Genomic DNA, 16,885 nt, shown 5'->3' with positions numbered 1-16,885 from the left:
ATGCATCACATACAGCTCTGTGGCCTCTAAAAGCATTACATTTAAACGCTTTGTAATAATTAGCATATTCTTTCTCACCACATGGCAGAGAAGTATTATCCCTAGTTTTAAGATTATGAACTGAAAGCATAATGACCTTGAGAATCCATTACAAAATAGAAAAAGCAGTCAAATTTAACATGTTCTTTAGCATCTTAATGTGGGTGGTGTTTTTGTTTGTTTGTTTTTTAACTACACCAAGAAAAACATTCAGATGAATAGGTATCTAAAGGAATCTTCTATCTTTCAGTGCACAATACAGTAAATCACACATAAGAAGCAGTCTTAGAAGTTGAATTGACTTTATTTGAACAGAATACATTAATCTAGAAAACAAGCTAACTTTTTTTTTTTCCTAAACACCGACAAATGCAAGAGACAGCACAGGTATTACTGGAGAAGCAGTAGTTTCATTATCCGTTAAACTACTTAAGAGTAACAAAGCACATTACAATTTATTAGGACAATCTATGTGTGAGTACCTGTCCTAGCAAGTTCTATCATGCAGTCAAGTGAGATATAAACTATCCAGTCTTTAAGTTTACTAACATCATATTATGCAAACAATTTCAAGTAAATACTTCTACCTAATTTGAAAAATTTGTCACCTTCCACAGCACCACATGAAGTTCTGGTGTTAAAATAACATTTAATCCACAGCAATAGCTAAATATTTGAAATACTTATGTAATACACTGTAAATTCTACATAAACACTACATACACCCAATAAATAAATAAATACAAAGAACAGGAAGATCATTTGATTAGCAAAGAAATGTATCGCCAGAATCATTTTTCTGTTCTTACGACTTATCCCCAAACCACTCCCAGAAAAGGCACAGATAGCGGTGATTTTTTTTTAAACACACAAAGCCAGAATCAACACAGTAGGCCTGAGCAGTCAAAGGCTGCTCTATTTCTAGGAAAAACAGGTAAGAAATTTGCATCAGATGTCAGAATGTCCCAGGAAGATTCAATCAAACAGAAAATCTCCAGCATCTGCTTACTGTCCTAGGCTCAGATACAGACAAGAATCAGATGTGAGGTTTAGCGGAATGTTACTGATAGTTTTGGATATGGGTGTTAGCTAGCGTACAGCTTATTATTAATATTGCAGTTACTTGCATATTCCAAGGCAGTAGAGACTCATCTCACAATCAGCTAATAATAGCACTCGGTAGAGATGGAGCTTTTAAAAATAAAATGGTTATTATTGTTCAAAGATTACACTTGTTAAATATTTGCCAATACTTTTAGTAAACAAAACCTTTCAATAGGTAGACCTTTTAAAATGCAATGTAACTACACAACTTATCATGTTTCCTTACACGTAACAGAGTAGAGATGAGAAAATTTAAATCATTCCAACGTTTAATACAGTATCTGAAAAGCTCCCCTTTACCAGGAAACGATGTAGTGTTTGGCAAAGAAATACTATTGGCAGTTCTTTAAACAAAGACCTACATGTATTTATTTTCCCCTTTTTGTTAGAAACAGCATAACTTAGGAAAAAATATTTTAATACATTTACAACCTAAACTATCTAGTAATATTTGTAGCACACCAGTGAGATTACCTTGCATGATTTATATACATTGGTGAACCGTGACTTAAATGCTCTAATGGATTCCTAGAAGACAGAAAGCATTGCTGGAGTCTATCATGTTCTGTTTCAAGTGATCTTTGACAAGGTGGGAAAAGCTCCCTTTCAGCATTGCTACTTTTAGGGCATATTCTGAGCTCTTGGTATAACAATCATCCCCATTGATTTAGAAATCTGCAAAAAGACGCTGAAATATTGCATTTATGGCATCAAAGAATAAGAAGATTGGGCACTATATTTTCTACATAAAAATGGAGCTTGAGGTATTTATACAGTCCTATAAAGAGGATTGTAATCTCCATGTATAGTGGAGATTAAACCTTACTCATCGGATGGTGTCTGCAACTATTCAGAACTTGCTACATATCATTCCTATGTTATGATATGGAAGCAAAGATCTAATATTGCACAAGGTGCAAAAAAAAATTCTAACCTTTATTAGCTATAAAATTTGAAAACTAACGAAGTACTGAGTATAAAATACTAAAGCAATTGTCCTGCACTGAGACTTGCAAAATTAACAACAGTACTGCAGCCTGCTTAGAACCCACATCACTCCACACCGCTGCCTGTAGAGAAGTTGCTGAAGTGAGCGCAGTACATCTATGCAAGCTGCAGCACAGACACCTCAAGCCAGATTCCTTCCTCTGTACTCAACACCAAACCTTACAGCAATGAGCTCAAAAATGGGTTTTGTTGAGACTAAGGGTAATTTCTGGCCCTGTTGACAATGTACATTTTATCAGTGAAAACATCTGGGATAGGTTAAAAATAAGGTATGGATTCACTCACTTGCTTTAAATGGTCATATTAAATCCTATCAACATCGGATATAACGCGCGCATGCACACACACACAATCAATCCGGGTCAGTCACAGAGGCTGAATCAACTAGCACAGCTTGAAAAACAGCAGGTAAGGCCTCTCGATTAAGAATGGGTTAATTGAGTGGGCTTTTCATCTTGCTTTTTACAATTTAAAGGGGTGTAAAACAATTTTAACTAACTTGTTTACATTTTCTCTATAAATTCCCAATCATTTTCAGAACTAGCAGAAATTTTTGTCCCTATTCTGAATGCAAAATAATAATCTCAACAAAAATTATTCTGGTTTTTAATTCATGTACATATATTATGATTTCTCAAGTGGTTAACTGGTTAGTTTTCTAGGCTGTTGTCTGACATAAGGGAACTGAATTCTTTGGGGAAGTATCAGCAACACTAAGCTAAATATAAAACATGTATACTTCTTTTCAGGATAAAATGTAAAATAGTCAACGTGGCCTAAAAATTGCACACTATTATTTAACTATTTGTATTTGGACAAGTTAGCTTATCATTTTCCCATGGCCTTTATAAAGTGTCTTTCTAGTTTGTGTGACTCTAACTAGTGTTACATGATTAATTTCATAGAAAACACATGCACTCATGAAAGGTTATGCTAAACTGAACACATTTGCTACAGGGCATGTTTAAAATACAACTGCTTGCAAGACCATCAGTTTGACACAGCCTGTTATAGAACAAAATAGGCCAAAATTAAAACTTGGCATGCCAGCACACTTTATTTCAGTATTTGTGAAGTGATCACGAATGATTTTCCAAACTTAGGAGCCCCTTTCACTACTTTAAAAGACCCCCCCACACGCACACACACAAAAGTCTAACAATTCTAACACCATATTTGTTCTTTACCAACTAGCATATACCTTTAATGGTTTAAAGCGATTAACTCCCTCAAGATTGTGCATAACCAGGCATTACTGAGAAATAAAGACACTCATCACTATTCTTCTTAAATTTTATTCCATAATAAAAAATAGAAGATGAAAGAAAGAGTGTTCGAGAATTAAAGCAATTATTGGTCAATATAAGGAGCGGAAAATCAATTATCTGAATGATGATTAAGGACCTGGTTCAGCAGAAGTAATTCTGGTTTCATACAAATTCATGGCGTATTTGTAGGCTGCTACAAAACAGAAATCCAGATTATCTTTTACTGAAGCAGGTCCTGTATTATCTACAGAATATTTGATTTCATATTCTATTTATCCTTCTCTTTTTGTTCTTTTTCCTTCTTTTCACGTTCAGCTTTTGCTTCCTCCTCCTCATGTTGTTTTATCAACTGCTCCACCTCCTTCTGCTTCAGAACCCTTATTACTGTCTTTCCGTTCTCTCTGGTCAGTGTTGCAATTTCAACTGAAACATATGGAACAGACAGCGGCATTACATTTTGTCCTTTTGAAAGAGCAATCATTAGACGGGTTAAGATTTGTTACAACTGGCAGCGAAGCAGAAGGTTCTTGTCCTGCCTCCACCTAATCAACAAAGCCTGGATGGCAGCAGTCTTCTTCTGCAGCAGCACACCCAATACCTCTCCAGTGATTTTTCCACCAGACACGTAGCCACTTCTGCTAATGCACTCATGTGGCCTAGCTACAGTCCCTGAATTGTGGTCTAGGAGCTAACCACAGTGGATCATCCTTAACCAAGTCATAGGTATGCCTCTCAGCAAGGTTAACAAGGATTGCTGCTATATTGTTGAAGATTTTTTACGTGAGCACTAAAAATCCAGTAAGCCACATGTGGAATATAGACATTTACAATTTTTTATTTATTTATTTATTTTTTAAGGAAAGAGCATTATCCCAAATTGGAGAACTGCTTACCTTTCTCTGCAGAGAGTTTGCTAACATCCATGGTCTTGTTTAGAACCTTAATGGCTAACGCAAGCGCAGTCTTTAAGGTCATTTCCCCTTCTTTGTAGTCTTGTTTTAGCATTGACACAGCTGCCTATAAATTCCACAGAAATTAAAATGGTATCATCGGACAATGAACCAAAAAAGGTTTTGATATTATCGGCAAAAAACAAGTAATTGTGTTTGTACAGTTATCCATTTCTGCTCTGTACTCATGACCAACAATTCAATTTAATTAGTACAATGCAACTTATGTACTTTTGGGGAGAGGAAAAGCACAGAACTTACAGCACTATTATTCCCAATGCATGTGGCTTTCCATCCTCCATAATTTCCACTAGGATCACTTTGATACAGCTGAAATCCATAGTGCTTATCCCAGCCAATGTACAGCAGTGAAACACCAAAAGGACGTTTTCCTGTTGGAAAGAAGGCCATTAGTAACCTAAATTTAGTAACAAGACTGGTCACAATTATTTTCTTTGATTTCCTTTGTCAAACCCTTTCCTATGAACTGGGATTTAACAGACTGTTCTGCACTTCTGCTACTTGAGATAAGCACTACAGCATTATTTCTTTCTAAGTGAAGGGGGGAGGGAATAGCAGAGGTTTATTTCATTTAACCCCAATAAGCAGCTCATCTCCATCTCCACGAATTGGAATTTATCATCTCTGAACTTTAAATCAGAATTCAGCATTTAAAGTACGTAGTTAAAGCATTTAACTTATAAGAGTCAAAAGGCAAATATATTAAAGGTCATTCTTCCACATTACATATACATAAAACACCATTATAGTCAGTTCACATTCTAAGGAACACTCCTTACAGTGCCATTTTCTAACATGTTCCTCAATCCACCAAAATACTTTTTTCTTTCATTATTAATGTTTTACAATATTAATACCCTGCTATATGTAGCAGAAAAAAACATATTTGCTATTCATTACAATGGAGAGACCAAAACTTTTAAAAGGCTACACAGCAAACAATTTTCTGTTGGTCTTTTGGAAGGCATTCACTAAACTCAAGAGCGCTCAAAGCGCTGGGCCTGAACCTCAGCCATCAGTTTCTCTGTGACTAAAGAGTAGCATCTTCAATAGCAAATCAAGTTTGTTACTAATTATGACTGCCTGTTCCCCTCCTAAATTTGGCTACAGTTCTTCTCGCTTTAACTTGTTACAGCAGAATTCGGTAGAACTGTCCAGAGACTCAGACGCTTCAAATTACATAACAGAATCTTTCTTTAGACATTTAAAAGCACTATGGTTCCTCACACTTCCTTACCTCCAAACTGGGTGTAGGCCTGCTTGATATCACACAGCGCGGTTACCAGCTGCTCACAAGGAATGGGCTCCTGATACTGTAACAAATACCTAGTATCAAAGACAAAAGAGTTCTCAAAAATTTTGTTAACACTATCCTGGTACATTTAACATTTAGCAAGCTCCTGCCTTAAAGCCTCTCCAATCTAGCTGTTTTAGTTCAATCAATCTTAATTCTACTGAGCGCGTGTTCATTTTGCTTTAATACATAGACAGAACTGAATCTGGCACCGCAGGCAAGTAAAATCACGTAACTATCAGCAAACCTACCTCTGGGCAATCAGTCGCAGTTCATTTGTCAGAACATTGGCATCGGAAGTTATTCCTGCAACACTGCAAGCCATATCCCTACAAGAGAAGCACACGAATGAACTGGATTCCTATCAGTCTCCAAGAAACACTCCTGTCTTCACGCAGTAGCTCAAGCAGATTACCTGCTGTTGGGCTTCTCTGATCAAAACTACACAGCTGCCATGTGCAACAGATTGCTGAGCTCCTGCATTTAGAGTACATGTATGTTGAAAGTATAACAGTTTTGGCAGGAGGAGAAAAGTTTTGGCAGGACAGCAGAAAGCAAGCAGCTCAGCTACTCATACGGTTCTGAGGACTATGCCAGAGACGATTAACCATGTTGACAAGATCCTGAGGATCTTCACAAGAGCCACTAGCTACATGCAAGTACCTATTCTGGGCACCACCTGACACAGACAGCAAACCAGAATACTAAAGGAGCCGTACAGCTTCTGTGACAGCCTTCAGTGGGATTCACCAATCACACATTGCATTCATATAAACGTGAATTAGAGATATTAATGATTTCAAAAGTCACTATTAACTGCTTTAGCTGAAAATTAATCTTCATTTCCAGCAACATATAGTTTGCGTCCTTGACTGTTTCTTAATTAACACCTCTTATCTCATTCTTAATTGTCTTAATTTTTTTTTGCCAAATCTGATACTGCTGTAGAATTTTCACTACCAGACAATAATCCACATTCTTCTGAAAAGTTCTTAATTTTGCTAAGAAGATGGAAGAGCCGGCCTAGGCAACCAATCCACTACACTTACTATACTGCCACCTCCTCAAAAATCCAATACCTCCTACAATTCCAGCTGCTTCCAAAATAAATCAGAATGGGAAATCAACAGATGAAAACCTGTTTGTGTTTCATATGCACGATACAACAAGGCTGAAGCTCCATGACAGGTTTAACTTTTATAGAGCTAGAAGGTCACAATAGTGACATACATCATCTCTGCTACAGCTGCGGCAGAGAAAGCTAAGGCGCATTTTACCTGATTTGTCTTACTCTCTTTGATTAATACAAGGTGAAAAAAAAGATGTAAAAGAGGATGTTGAGCTGACGCAGCACAGTGATTTGTGGATTATCTATTACCCATCCACCCCTTGCTATTTTGTAACCTGAGAACTCTCAGTTTAAGAGATGTAACAACATTATGGTGTATGGAAAGTAACAAGAAACAGGCTATTCCTCCTAGAAAATTCTCTTTAGAGATAAAAACACAGTGCTCCTTTAAAACAATCAATGAATGCAGTAACGATGAAGTAGTCACACGCAACTGTAGCACTGAACAAAACAAAGACAAACATTTCAAATAAATCCAAGCTCAATGCTAAAATGTCTGAAGAGTTAGCGGTAACATCAGTGAACATCTGGTCATCGTTTCAACTTACTCATTAAGTTTGTATATTTTCTCTGAAAAAAAAACTTCATCGAGGAGCTTGTGAATGTTGCGTCTCTCTGCAGCTAGCAGAACGCCGTCGTTTGCTAGAATCCCCAAGCAAGTACCCGCATGTCCGATTGCTTCCATCGCATACTCGACCTGATACAATCGGCCTAGGAAACAATTTAAATTATAACAGCCATAAAATAGCACTGAATGAGACCAAATATGCAAAAAGGTGATTTAAATATGCAAGAATATGAGAGGTGCTTGGTGTGCAAATTAGGATTATTTCTTCAGTCTATCACCAGTCACTAGCAGATTAATTTTTTTTGAAATATAGGAAGGAGTCAGAAGAGAGAAAAAACACAAATCTGAAAAGGCAATTTTGGGCAGAGTCAGTGTGGAAAAAAATAATTTACTAAGCAGAAAAAAATAGAGAACTCTCTGAAACAGCAGAACAAGACAAAATGAGTTTTAACTGAAAAAAAAAAAAATACTAGATTTTGTATCAATCACTTCTACAAAACATGGAAAAAATGATTTGCAAGTGCTTGCTTCAGCATGTAAAAGAATAATATGGAGATGCGATCACATCAGCAGGATGCTATGCATGTTCTAGGGGCTAGGGGGCAAAGCAGTAACAAAACCCATCCACACTCAAACAAAAGATGAACGGTAAAGATTTATTTGAATTATTTAAAAAAGATGCATCAGTGGTATTTGGTGGAAACGTATGCACATTACTGCTTGAATCAGAACAGGAAAGAATTTAAAGCCTCCACTTTTGACCTTTGGAGTCCATACAGAACCGGGCACTACTCCGGGCGGGTAACTGTGATTCCTGCATCTCGTGTGGGCAGAAACACGGGGAAGCGGCGCTTATCTGCGTGACACCTGGTTCCGAGCAGCGGGTTAAAACAATTACGGCTCATTGGAAAAAGCGCGGTTAACGAGTACCTTCTGGAGAGAATATGGTAGTTCTGGAGTCGTATCTTCGAGACTGCAAGAAGCAACAAACAGCCCGTCACAGCCCGGCACCGCCCGCCCCACCAGGCCGCGCCGTGGGGACGCGCCGCCGCGCGGGGCCGCCACTCACCATGGTGCCGGCGCGGAGCTGCGGGCGGGCGGGCGGCGAGCGGGCCTGCAAGGAAAACGGCGAGGAGCGGGAGCGTTACCGGGGCAGCGGCACCGGGCCCAACCCCGATCCCAATCCCAATCCCGATCCCAATCCCGATCCCAATCCCAATCCCGATCCCGATCCCAATCTCGATCCCAACCCCGATCCCTTTCCCTTTCCCGGCCCTCCCCACCCCTCCCGCCCGCAGTGCGGAGTCATCGCCGCCACCCCCCCCGCCGGAGGACGAAGGCCCCGCGCGCTCCCCCCGCGGCTCAGGGCCGCCCCCCGGGGCCGCCCCCGTCACGGCGCCCCCCGCACTCACTGCGGGCCCACTGCGGGCCGGCCGGGCCCGGGGGGGGGAGTCGGGGCCCTGCCGGCGGGGAAGGCCCGGGCGCGACGGCCGCTCCCGCACCTTCACCGCAGCGTCGGAAATGGCCGCCGCGCATGCGCGCTGCCGCCGCCCGCCCGAGGGCGGGGCCCGCCCTGAGGGGCCGTAACGGCCGCCCCCGCGCCGCCTCACGGAGCCCGCCCTCAGCCCGCGGCCCCCTCAGCTCAGCGGCCGCGCACCTGCGGCACGGCGGGGCCGGGGGCGCCCCCACCTCAGTCGGCGTCCCCCCGGGGCCCGTAGGCGCGGGCGGTGTCAAACCAGAGCTGCTCGACGGCGGCCTGCCCCGCCTCGGCCATCCGCGCCAGGTGCCGCCAGCCGGTGCGCGCCGTGACCAGCAGGTAGTCGCGGTTCTGCGGGTAGGCCAGCGCCGTGTGGGCCGCGATGACGAGGGACTGCGCGAAGCGGCCGCACACCAGGAGGAAGAGGGCGCCCCGCTCCGCCGCCGTCAGCGGCACCACGCGCTCAAAGCCGGCCAGGACGTGGCCCCCGACCCGCAGCGGGTCCGCGCTCTCGATCATGGCGTACATCATGGCTATCGCCACCTCAAACACGTAGTAGCCGTAGCTCATGTCGCTGAAGTCCAGGATGCCCGACACCCTGTACTGAGGAGGCCCCTGGGAGGGAGAGGTGCAGTCCACCAGAATATTGTGGTCATTGAGATCTCCATGATTGATACCTGAACACAGAAGAAACAAATAATACTAAATAATTATTAATCGGCACATTTTTTTCCAGTTTCTCAAAGCAACAGCTGTGAAAAGATGCACAGAGGCTGCAATTAACACTCCGCTACAAAACCAGACGAGTGTCCCCTGCACTGTGTGCTGGCATCAACAGCCTTGCTGCTCCCTAGGAAATACAAAGGGCCTAGAAACTCCACTAACTGGTGGCCAGACAGCAAGGGAGAGGTACAAGGTCTGATTCTGCTCTGGTAACACCTGTTTTATGCTAGAATAGCAGAGTTTTCAAACTATCAAATTGTCAAGTTACCACAATATCATTGTGAGTTGAATTTAGAAAAATATTAAATATTTACTTAGACCTTTATGAAAGGAGGTAGTGTACTCCATATATTCTTAAGCTAATGAAACAGCATGAAAGTCATGACCTTAACTGAAACAACCTCAGCAGATAGGTGAAGAACTGAACCTGACTTTACCAGTACTGCACAGCACGCTCCCCTGGCAAGTTCTGCACTGCAGAATTCAGCACAGTATTTCCACGTGTGCTATGGATAAAGGAGGCTTCTTTTGCCTTTTTTTTTTCCTTCTCCATGAACCCTCAGTAAGAAACCTCAGTGTCTCAGTTCAACATAATTTGCTGAGAATAAAATACTCACAGGCTCGAAAACTGCTTAGTTTGGGTATGACTTTCTCTTTAAATTGTTCAATAACTTGTTCCACAACTTCACGATACTGGTTCTGGCCCAGGGCATAAATGTACCGATCTAGAAGAGGGACGTTTGCCAGGTTCCAAATGAACTGGCCTCGGTGCAGACTTTTTACTGATGGATGATGGAATTTCTTTAGAAAAAGCACAAGAGAAAATAGGCCATAATTAAAAACCTGTTCCTGTGATTAAACGCCTTGATTCAAAGCCCCTTTTAACAGGTTCCAAGCAAGACTTGCTGAAAAGCACCACACCACTGACCATTTATATCAACCAGCAAAAGAATAATCTGACGGATTATTTCAGACAAGCATCTTAATATCTACACAAAACATTTTTTCCCCCTATTCTTTAGGTATATAAGTTATCTTAAGTCCTTTGTCGCTGAACTCATTTAAAATTGATGCTTTCTGCAATGTTTCTGCAAGTGATACTGACTTTCTAGCAGTTCTGAGGCCTTGCCAAGGCTGGAGCCGCACACGGGCAGAGTTTGGATTGTGCACTGAGCTGGCACTGCAAAAAGCTGCCAAAGGATTAGAGACACAAACTGTGCCAGCGTGTCAGAACAGTTACACAGATGCACTCTGTGCACTTAAAGGTGGCAGCTTTTGGGGTTGAGCCTTAGATCCTGCTGGCACATGATAAATCCTGAAGACAGGACTTTACAGAGCTGCTGACAGGTTTATTCTTATGAAAATGTCTACAGGATCTGCAGTACACAAAGACCCCAACAAATTGACCCACGTGCAGTAGGCTATGCGCATCTCACTTGACTTGTTTGGAAAGGAAGTTCAGCCAAATTGGCTGTATATGACTTTGCCTTCGTGCATCCAGGTACCCTAAATATTTTAAACAAACAGGATCTCTCTCTCTCTCTCTCACTAGAAGTAAAAAAAAGGTGGTTTGGAAAGTGACCTTTTGGGAGGAAAAGCTTCTCTCTCACTGCACACCACTCTTATCCTTGAACCCTTTAACGCTCATTAAGGTACATGCAAACCAGATTCTGCCACTGCACAGGGCACATATAAACACTTCCCATTACAGCTGCTGCCTTCCTCTTAAAAAGAAATTAATGTTTTGAATTAAGGCTATTACTTAAAGATAGCTAAATGATAGTTAAAACTAGAGCTATATGAAAATTTAAGGAGCAATACTAAGCCTAAAACATAAATCACTGCAGAGGGTCCCTAACCCTGTATAAAGCACCACACTGGTGCTATCTGGTGCCATCTGGTGAGCAACCACTGCAATTTCCCCAGCACAAGTCATACTCCAGACAACTATGAGATACCAGATGCATGAAAGGTAATAAAAAGGCAGAGATCTCAATCTCATGAGGCCTCATCACTGTGAAGCCATCAACAGCCACTTTTTTTCCACTTAGGAAATGAAAGACGCATCCAGGCAAAAGAAGACACCAACAAGAGAAGGTGGAATTATTATTTTATGCGCAAAACAAAGCATGGGACATTCCTTTGCTATCCAACTGACCAAGCAATTAACTGGACAGAAAAGGCTGTACGTCCTGATCTGCCATCAGAAAATACAGTACCTTAGGTATTACTTTTGGTGTCAATGATACCTGGGAGTTTTGACAGTAACAACTGCAATTTGCTTTCTTTTAAATGACAAAACTTGGTAAATAATAACCCTTATGTTAAGGGCATGAGGAGCATTTCCCTTCAAAATTTGCACTCACATCTACTGCTTCCTACTGGGCAGGAGAAGTCACAGGCATTTTTTGAGACCAGCTGGTCTTTATAAATTATTTTAATCACATTATAAGAGCACGAGCAGAATTTTAAAAGCCAACAGTAAATTATCCTTCCCAATAGAAAAATGCTGCTGTAACTTAGGAATGCGGTTGGTAAAGCTAGCAATTCACATCGCATAATTGTCTGAAGCTGGTAGCCAGAACATGAGAAGGAAAGGTTAATGAAAGGCAATAAATAATTCAAGAGTTCTTTGATGTATCAAACAATCACTGGATGATTTATCAGCTTTATTATTCTGCATAGTTACAGAGTAAAGAAAGAACTTACTGTGCATTCAGGTTATTTGACTGGAAGCAGAGAAACTGACAGAAGTGTCCCAAATCTCTCTTCACTAGCACAAGTGGCATTATAGAAAAGGAACCAACTGCTACCACTGCAATAACTGGTCATGGTTCTAATGACCAGGAGAGCAAGTCAAAATGAATTCAAATTAAAAGCTCACCCAGTTGTGAGCACCATTTTTTACAAAAATGCTTCAAAACAAGCTGTACGTGCTTTAGTTCAGGCAGTCTAGGATTCGGTCTTGTTATTTGCCAGACTTGAAATAGCTGACAGGTGAGCTTTGCAAAACAAAACAAAACAAAACAAAAAACTTACATCCCTGTTCAAGGTACAAAAATGCATTGCAAAAGGATCCCTGAGACTCTGTCATAAGCACGGGCTGGTTGTGTTACCTGGGGAAATGCTATAGTAACAGCCAGCTTCCCCAGTTACAGCATGGGGGCCGGCACCTGGAAGTTGAATTCAAGTCTGCATTCACCAACTTCACTTTTACAGTCAGGAAAGTTGACAGCAAACACAAGAAGAAACAGAGGAAAAATCTATTGAAGTTTGTCAAGCCTGAGCAACAAAAACTCACCTCTGTGAGAGCTTTATCCAAACTGGCAGCTAGTTTACCAATCTCATAGAAAATCTGAGGATTTGTAGCAAGTTTTGCAGCAACTTTTGCTACTGGTGTACCCGGCAGGTAAGTCAGCAGCCTGACCATGTACTTTTTGTTGTCAGGCTCGCTACCTAACAAGCAAGCAGAAATACAGTCACTTCAATACATGCTATTGAGCATTAGTTAACACAAGAGGCAAAATGGTTTCTCCCAGTGCAGGCGTCAGGTGTAGCTGAAAAAACAGATTTCATTCAAAGATCTTGTGCCATACCTCAAGCCCACACCTACTGACACTTGCAGCGCTGTTCTTACTCTGATCAAGGTTCTCTGGTGTCTCTCTCTATAGGTTTTTCTATATTATCACTCTGAATTAAACAGGCAGCTCAACCCTGATGTTCTCACCATGATATTCCTGCACCCCAAAGTAAATATTTCATCAGGGAAGTTCTTGTTCAAAAGATAAAGGCGAGATGGATCAGGACCTACAGGCTTGAGAAAGTACCAGACCGCTACTGCAAGCACAGGAACCGCTAGAGGTGAAAGCTGAGCATGGAGTGCCTGGTGAAAACCACCGGCTCTCATGCAACTTGCTCCGGCTCGCTCACGTACGAGCAAGTAATCATCCAAGATTACTCCACATTCGCATCAGTGCAACAGAGCAGAATGCGGGCTGTCACTGATCCAAACCCTCTGCTGTATTGCAACAAGTGCGTCACAAAGCTACCACTGAGTTAAGGGTGATAACAGGGCAGTAAAGGTCCTTGTAATTGCTCACCTCTTGGCTCCAGAGACATGATGTTACCGTCTTTTGTGAGGTAAGGTGTAGCTGAAGGAAAGCCTTCAGCACTGAGAAATATCATGGCCTGTGTCTGTGCTTCAATGAGGTCAGGCTCCTGGCTGTCTTCCGAATTGGTGATTTTAAGGACATATTCATCTGCACCTTCAGCCTCACCTTTGCTTCTTAAGACACGCACATGGAAATTCTGATCATCATAGCTGGGGAGAGGCCTGATCCAGGACACCTTTAATCCAAACACCCTGTCAACCAATTCTGTTGCTTCCTTTTCATCAAATGCTGGTTTGCTCAACGTCTGTGGTTGGCGCTCGCTTTCAGAAGACATCGTGTCTCTAGGAAAAAAAAAAGAGATGCTGGAAGACACAATCTGCATTCTGACATCGGAAGCAGCGGTTACTGTGACAAACTGCATTCAGATAAGGGAGACGAGTGTGTTAAACAAGGAAAAAAACTAACGCGCTAAGCAAGTCCGCGTTTTTTATATCACAGCTCCTTGCCAACTGCTTTATCTGTTGCCCCCCAGAAGTCAGCCTCCCAAGTGAGCTGCACCCAATCTGTTCTCAGCAAGCAGACAGCACAGAATTGTTAACGATCAGCGCTTTTATCGGCTGCTTTCCAGGAGCAGCCTAACCCGGCGCATCGCTAACCAGGCACGAGTTCCCAAGGCACAGAGTTACTGATTTCCTAACCAGAGAGTTCTCGATTCGCAGCCGCGAAAGGTAAGCAAGACTTTTGCGGATACTTGGCGGCAGAGCAGGCCTGCTCGCTCAGCCCGGCCACCACCAGCTCCAGCGCTCGGGGGCGCGGAGCGCACGGCGGAGTCTCGCCCGCTCCAGCCGCAGCTCTCGGCGCCCGCCCGGCTGCTGGAAGCGCCGAGCCGCAGCCTCCGCTCCGCGAAGCGAGCAGACGCCGGGGGGCTCAGCCCGGGGCCCTCTGGCCTGCCCCCGCTCCCCTCCCCGCGGGGCCGCCCGCAGCAGCGCCCCCGCCCCGGGGCAGCGCAGCCCCGCCGAGCACGGAGGCGCCGCCGCCGCCGCGCCTGCGCTGGAGCCGCCGGGCCGGGGCCGCGCCTCAAGGGCTGCGGGTCGGGGGAGGCCCCGCGGGGCCCTGGGGCGGAGGGGCTGCCTCAGGCCGCCCCTCTGCTGAACCCTCAGCCAGGACACAGCTCCCAGGCACGAGGCCGTACGCCGCCCGGCTCCTGGGGTTGCTCTCGAGCAGCGCGGAAAGCTGCAGCTTCCTGTCAGAACCCGCAAACATTGTCCAAACATGTCCCTTCTAGCCCCAGAAACAGGTCCACGTTCGTGTTTAAATCATTTTAGAAGTACACAAGATTTGGAAAAGTCGTGGCTTGACCTATAATCATTTACCTAAAACAAACTTGATGCATCAGCCGACTCTGACCTTTGGACTGCACCAGAACTCAGGCTGGCAACACTTGAGCGGTCTCAGAGAATTTTAAGGCTCTGTTCCTGCTGACAAAGCTCACTTCCCCCACACATACACACCTTCAGTACAGAATCCTCCTCTGAATCCCTCCTGACAAAAACAAAGTTCAACAATCACAGCATTGGGAATCTGAAGTAAAGGCCAATATCCTAATGTTTTTAAGTAGATCAGTTTAAAAAGCTTGTCTCAGTAGTTCAGTGTTATGAATAAGGTTAAATACATTTGAGAATATTTTAATGCACTTAGGAATTCAGATGATAGAAACTTCTTCCAAGTAACAAAGACAAGGTCCTTTCTTTTTTCCTCCCACCCCATTTTAGAGCAGATGTTTCTACTGTTAAACATGAAGATACAACTCAATCCAAATTTAGTAATATTTATAAAAGGCAAGTAAACAGCACTGGGTGCAAGTGGAGTCTATGCTCTACCATCACACACACAAACATCAAACTTTCTAAATATATATAGAACATTGCTTTTACATATACATAAGAAACCTGAGTACGCCTATACATATGTGCAATCAGAAAAGGTATCAATTGAAACAACCATTTTTGATTAACAAACAATCCTTTAAGTCTATTACTATTAATGTCCATGAGTGGGGGAGCATAGTCGAGTTGGTAACCCTGGATGAAGTGCTCCCATATATTCCATGACATCATTATTTTTTCTCAGATCATCTAACAGTCTCCGTTTGCCATTCCTTTTCTTGATTACAGACACCAGAACAGTATGTCTTGCTTTAAGTTGTTAAGCAATCAGCCTTCGGGCTTTATGTATTCCATTCTTCCCGGATCGAAGGGAAACAGACCCATCTCCTTTTCAGGCCCAATAGGGCCTGGGTCAAAAGGCACGTCCAGGTCAGCAGGGGGCGGAACAGCAAAGGCCTGCGATGGTTGTAGCGGCGGGGGGGCGATGGTGTAGCAGAAGTATCGGTGGACGAGCCCGCAGCTCCCTCACCGTCTGGCAAACCACACGTGTCTGACTGTGGTCCCACAGGGCTCTTTAAGGCCTCAGAGACTGCTCGCCAGGTGCCAAGCAATCCCACTGCAACCTTGTCGTTTTTAGTTGCAGAGTCCCACACCCTGACCTCAATTTGGTCCCGTATTTCAGAATCATAAACTGTCTGATTGTTAATAAAGAGAATAAGCTGTAAGGTTAGCAGGACAGTCTTTGTTCCTATGATTCCCCATAATGCACAGCTGCTTTCCAGCAAGGGGCCTCCCCTTTCCTCCCAGCCCCATGAAATCACAAATGAGCTTTTTAAGATTAGAGGTGCTCTAGAAGACTGAAGGTTCTCTCTCAATTTCTGAGACAGAAGGGCAACAGAGGTAACAGGAAAGCATTCTTGCTATGCTTGTGACTAAGGTATGTAATCAGAAGGTCCTTGCTCTCTCTGTAAACAATAACTACAGTGCCTTTTACAGTTAGTCCTGCCTTAGTCTCCAGACAGCAGGGCCAACATTTAAGACTGTTATGCATGCTTCTTGCCTGCCTGGTATTCTGGTGGAAAGCATGCTGCATTCATAAGGCAACCCCCAGGGCTAAAGCTGTACTTCAGCCCTCCTACCATTATCTGTAAGAAAAAAAAAATTAAAAAAAAATTACCATCTGCATTGGATACCAGTTTAATTGCCTCTTCTGAATGCAAGTCTTTGAGGACAGGCTCATGTCAGATAGCCCCAAGTCAACTTTGGAAAAACTTGTCACATACGTGAGGTCTACATGCCATAAATG

The 16,885-nt window shown here is 43.2% G+C and overlaps 2 protein-coding genes across 4 annotated transcripts; both read right to left on the bottom strand.

The window, feature by feature from the left end:
• Nucleotides 1-324: 324 nt before the first annotated feature.
• Nucleotides 325-8,930, bottom strand: PSMA4 (proteasome 20S subunit alpha 4). 2 transcript variants are annotated; one of them, XM_032194610.1, is made up of 9 exons: nucleotides 8,884-8,930; nucleotides 8,451-8,495; nucleotides 8,312-8,354; nucleotides 7,362-7,524; nucleotides 5,936-6,013; nucleotides 5,628-5,716; nucleotides 4,631-4,761; nucleotides 4,313-4,436; nucleotides 325-3,842 (listed from the first exon to the last, which is right to left on the bottom strand). In XM_032194610.1, exons 2-9 carry the CDS (start codon nucleotides 8,451-8,453, stop codon nucleotides 3,688-3,690), a joined length of 786 nt encoding a protein of 261 aa, XP_032050501.1. In that variant the 5' UTR covers nucleotides 8,454-8,495; nucleotides 8,884-8,930; the 3' UTR covers nucleotides 325-3,687. The 2 variants fall into 2 exon arrangements, with proteins under 2 accessions (XP_032050501.1, XP_032050502.1); XM_032194611.1 differs by having other exon boundaries at nucleotides 8,794-8,901.
• HYKK (hydroxylysine kinase) lies at nucleotides 8,473-14,494 on the bottom strand. Of its 2 annotated transcripts, XM_032194609.1 has the most exons (6): nucleotides 14,392-14,494; nucleotides 13,682-14,034; nucleotides 12,883-13,037; nucleotides 10,199-10,382; nucleotides 9,039-9,535; nucleotides 8,473-8,495 (listed from the first exon to the last, which is right to left on the bottom strand). In XM_032194609.1, exons 2-5 carry the CDS (start codon nucleotides 14,025-14,027, stop codon nucleotides 9,072-9,074), a joined length of 1,149 nt encoding a protein of 382 aa, XP_032050500.1. In that variant the 5' UTR covers nucleotides 14,028-14,034; nucleotides 14,392-14,494; the 3' UTR covers nucleotides 8,473-8,495; nucleotides 9,039-9,071. The 2 variants fall into 2 exon arrangements, with proteins under 2 accessions (XP_032050500.1, XP_032050499.1); XM_032194608.1 differs by lacking the exon at nucleotides 14,392-14,494 and having other exon boundaries at nucleotides 13,682-14,354.
• Nucleotides 14,495-16,885: the final 2,391 nt, after the last annotated feature.

Source organism: Aythya fuligula, chromosome 11 (genome assembly GCF_009819795.1).
Source record: "Aythya fuligula isolate bAytFul2 chromosome 11, bAytFul2.pri, whole genome shotgun sequence".
Lineage (NCBI taxonomy): Eukaryota > Metazoa > Chordata > Aves > Anseriformes > Anatidae > Aythya > Aythya fuligula.
The sequence above is the reverse complement of the archived record's forward strand: the minus strand, read 5'-3'. Positions and strand labels throughout refer to the sequence as shown.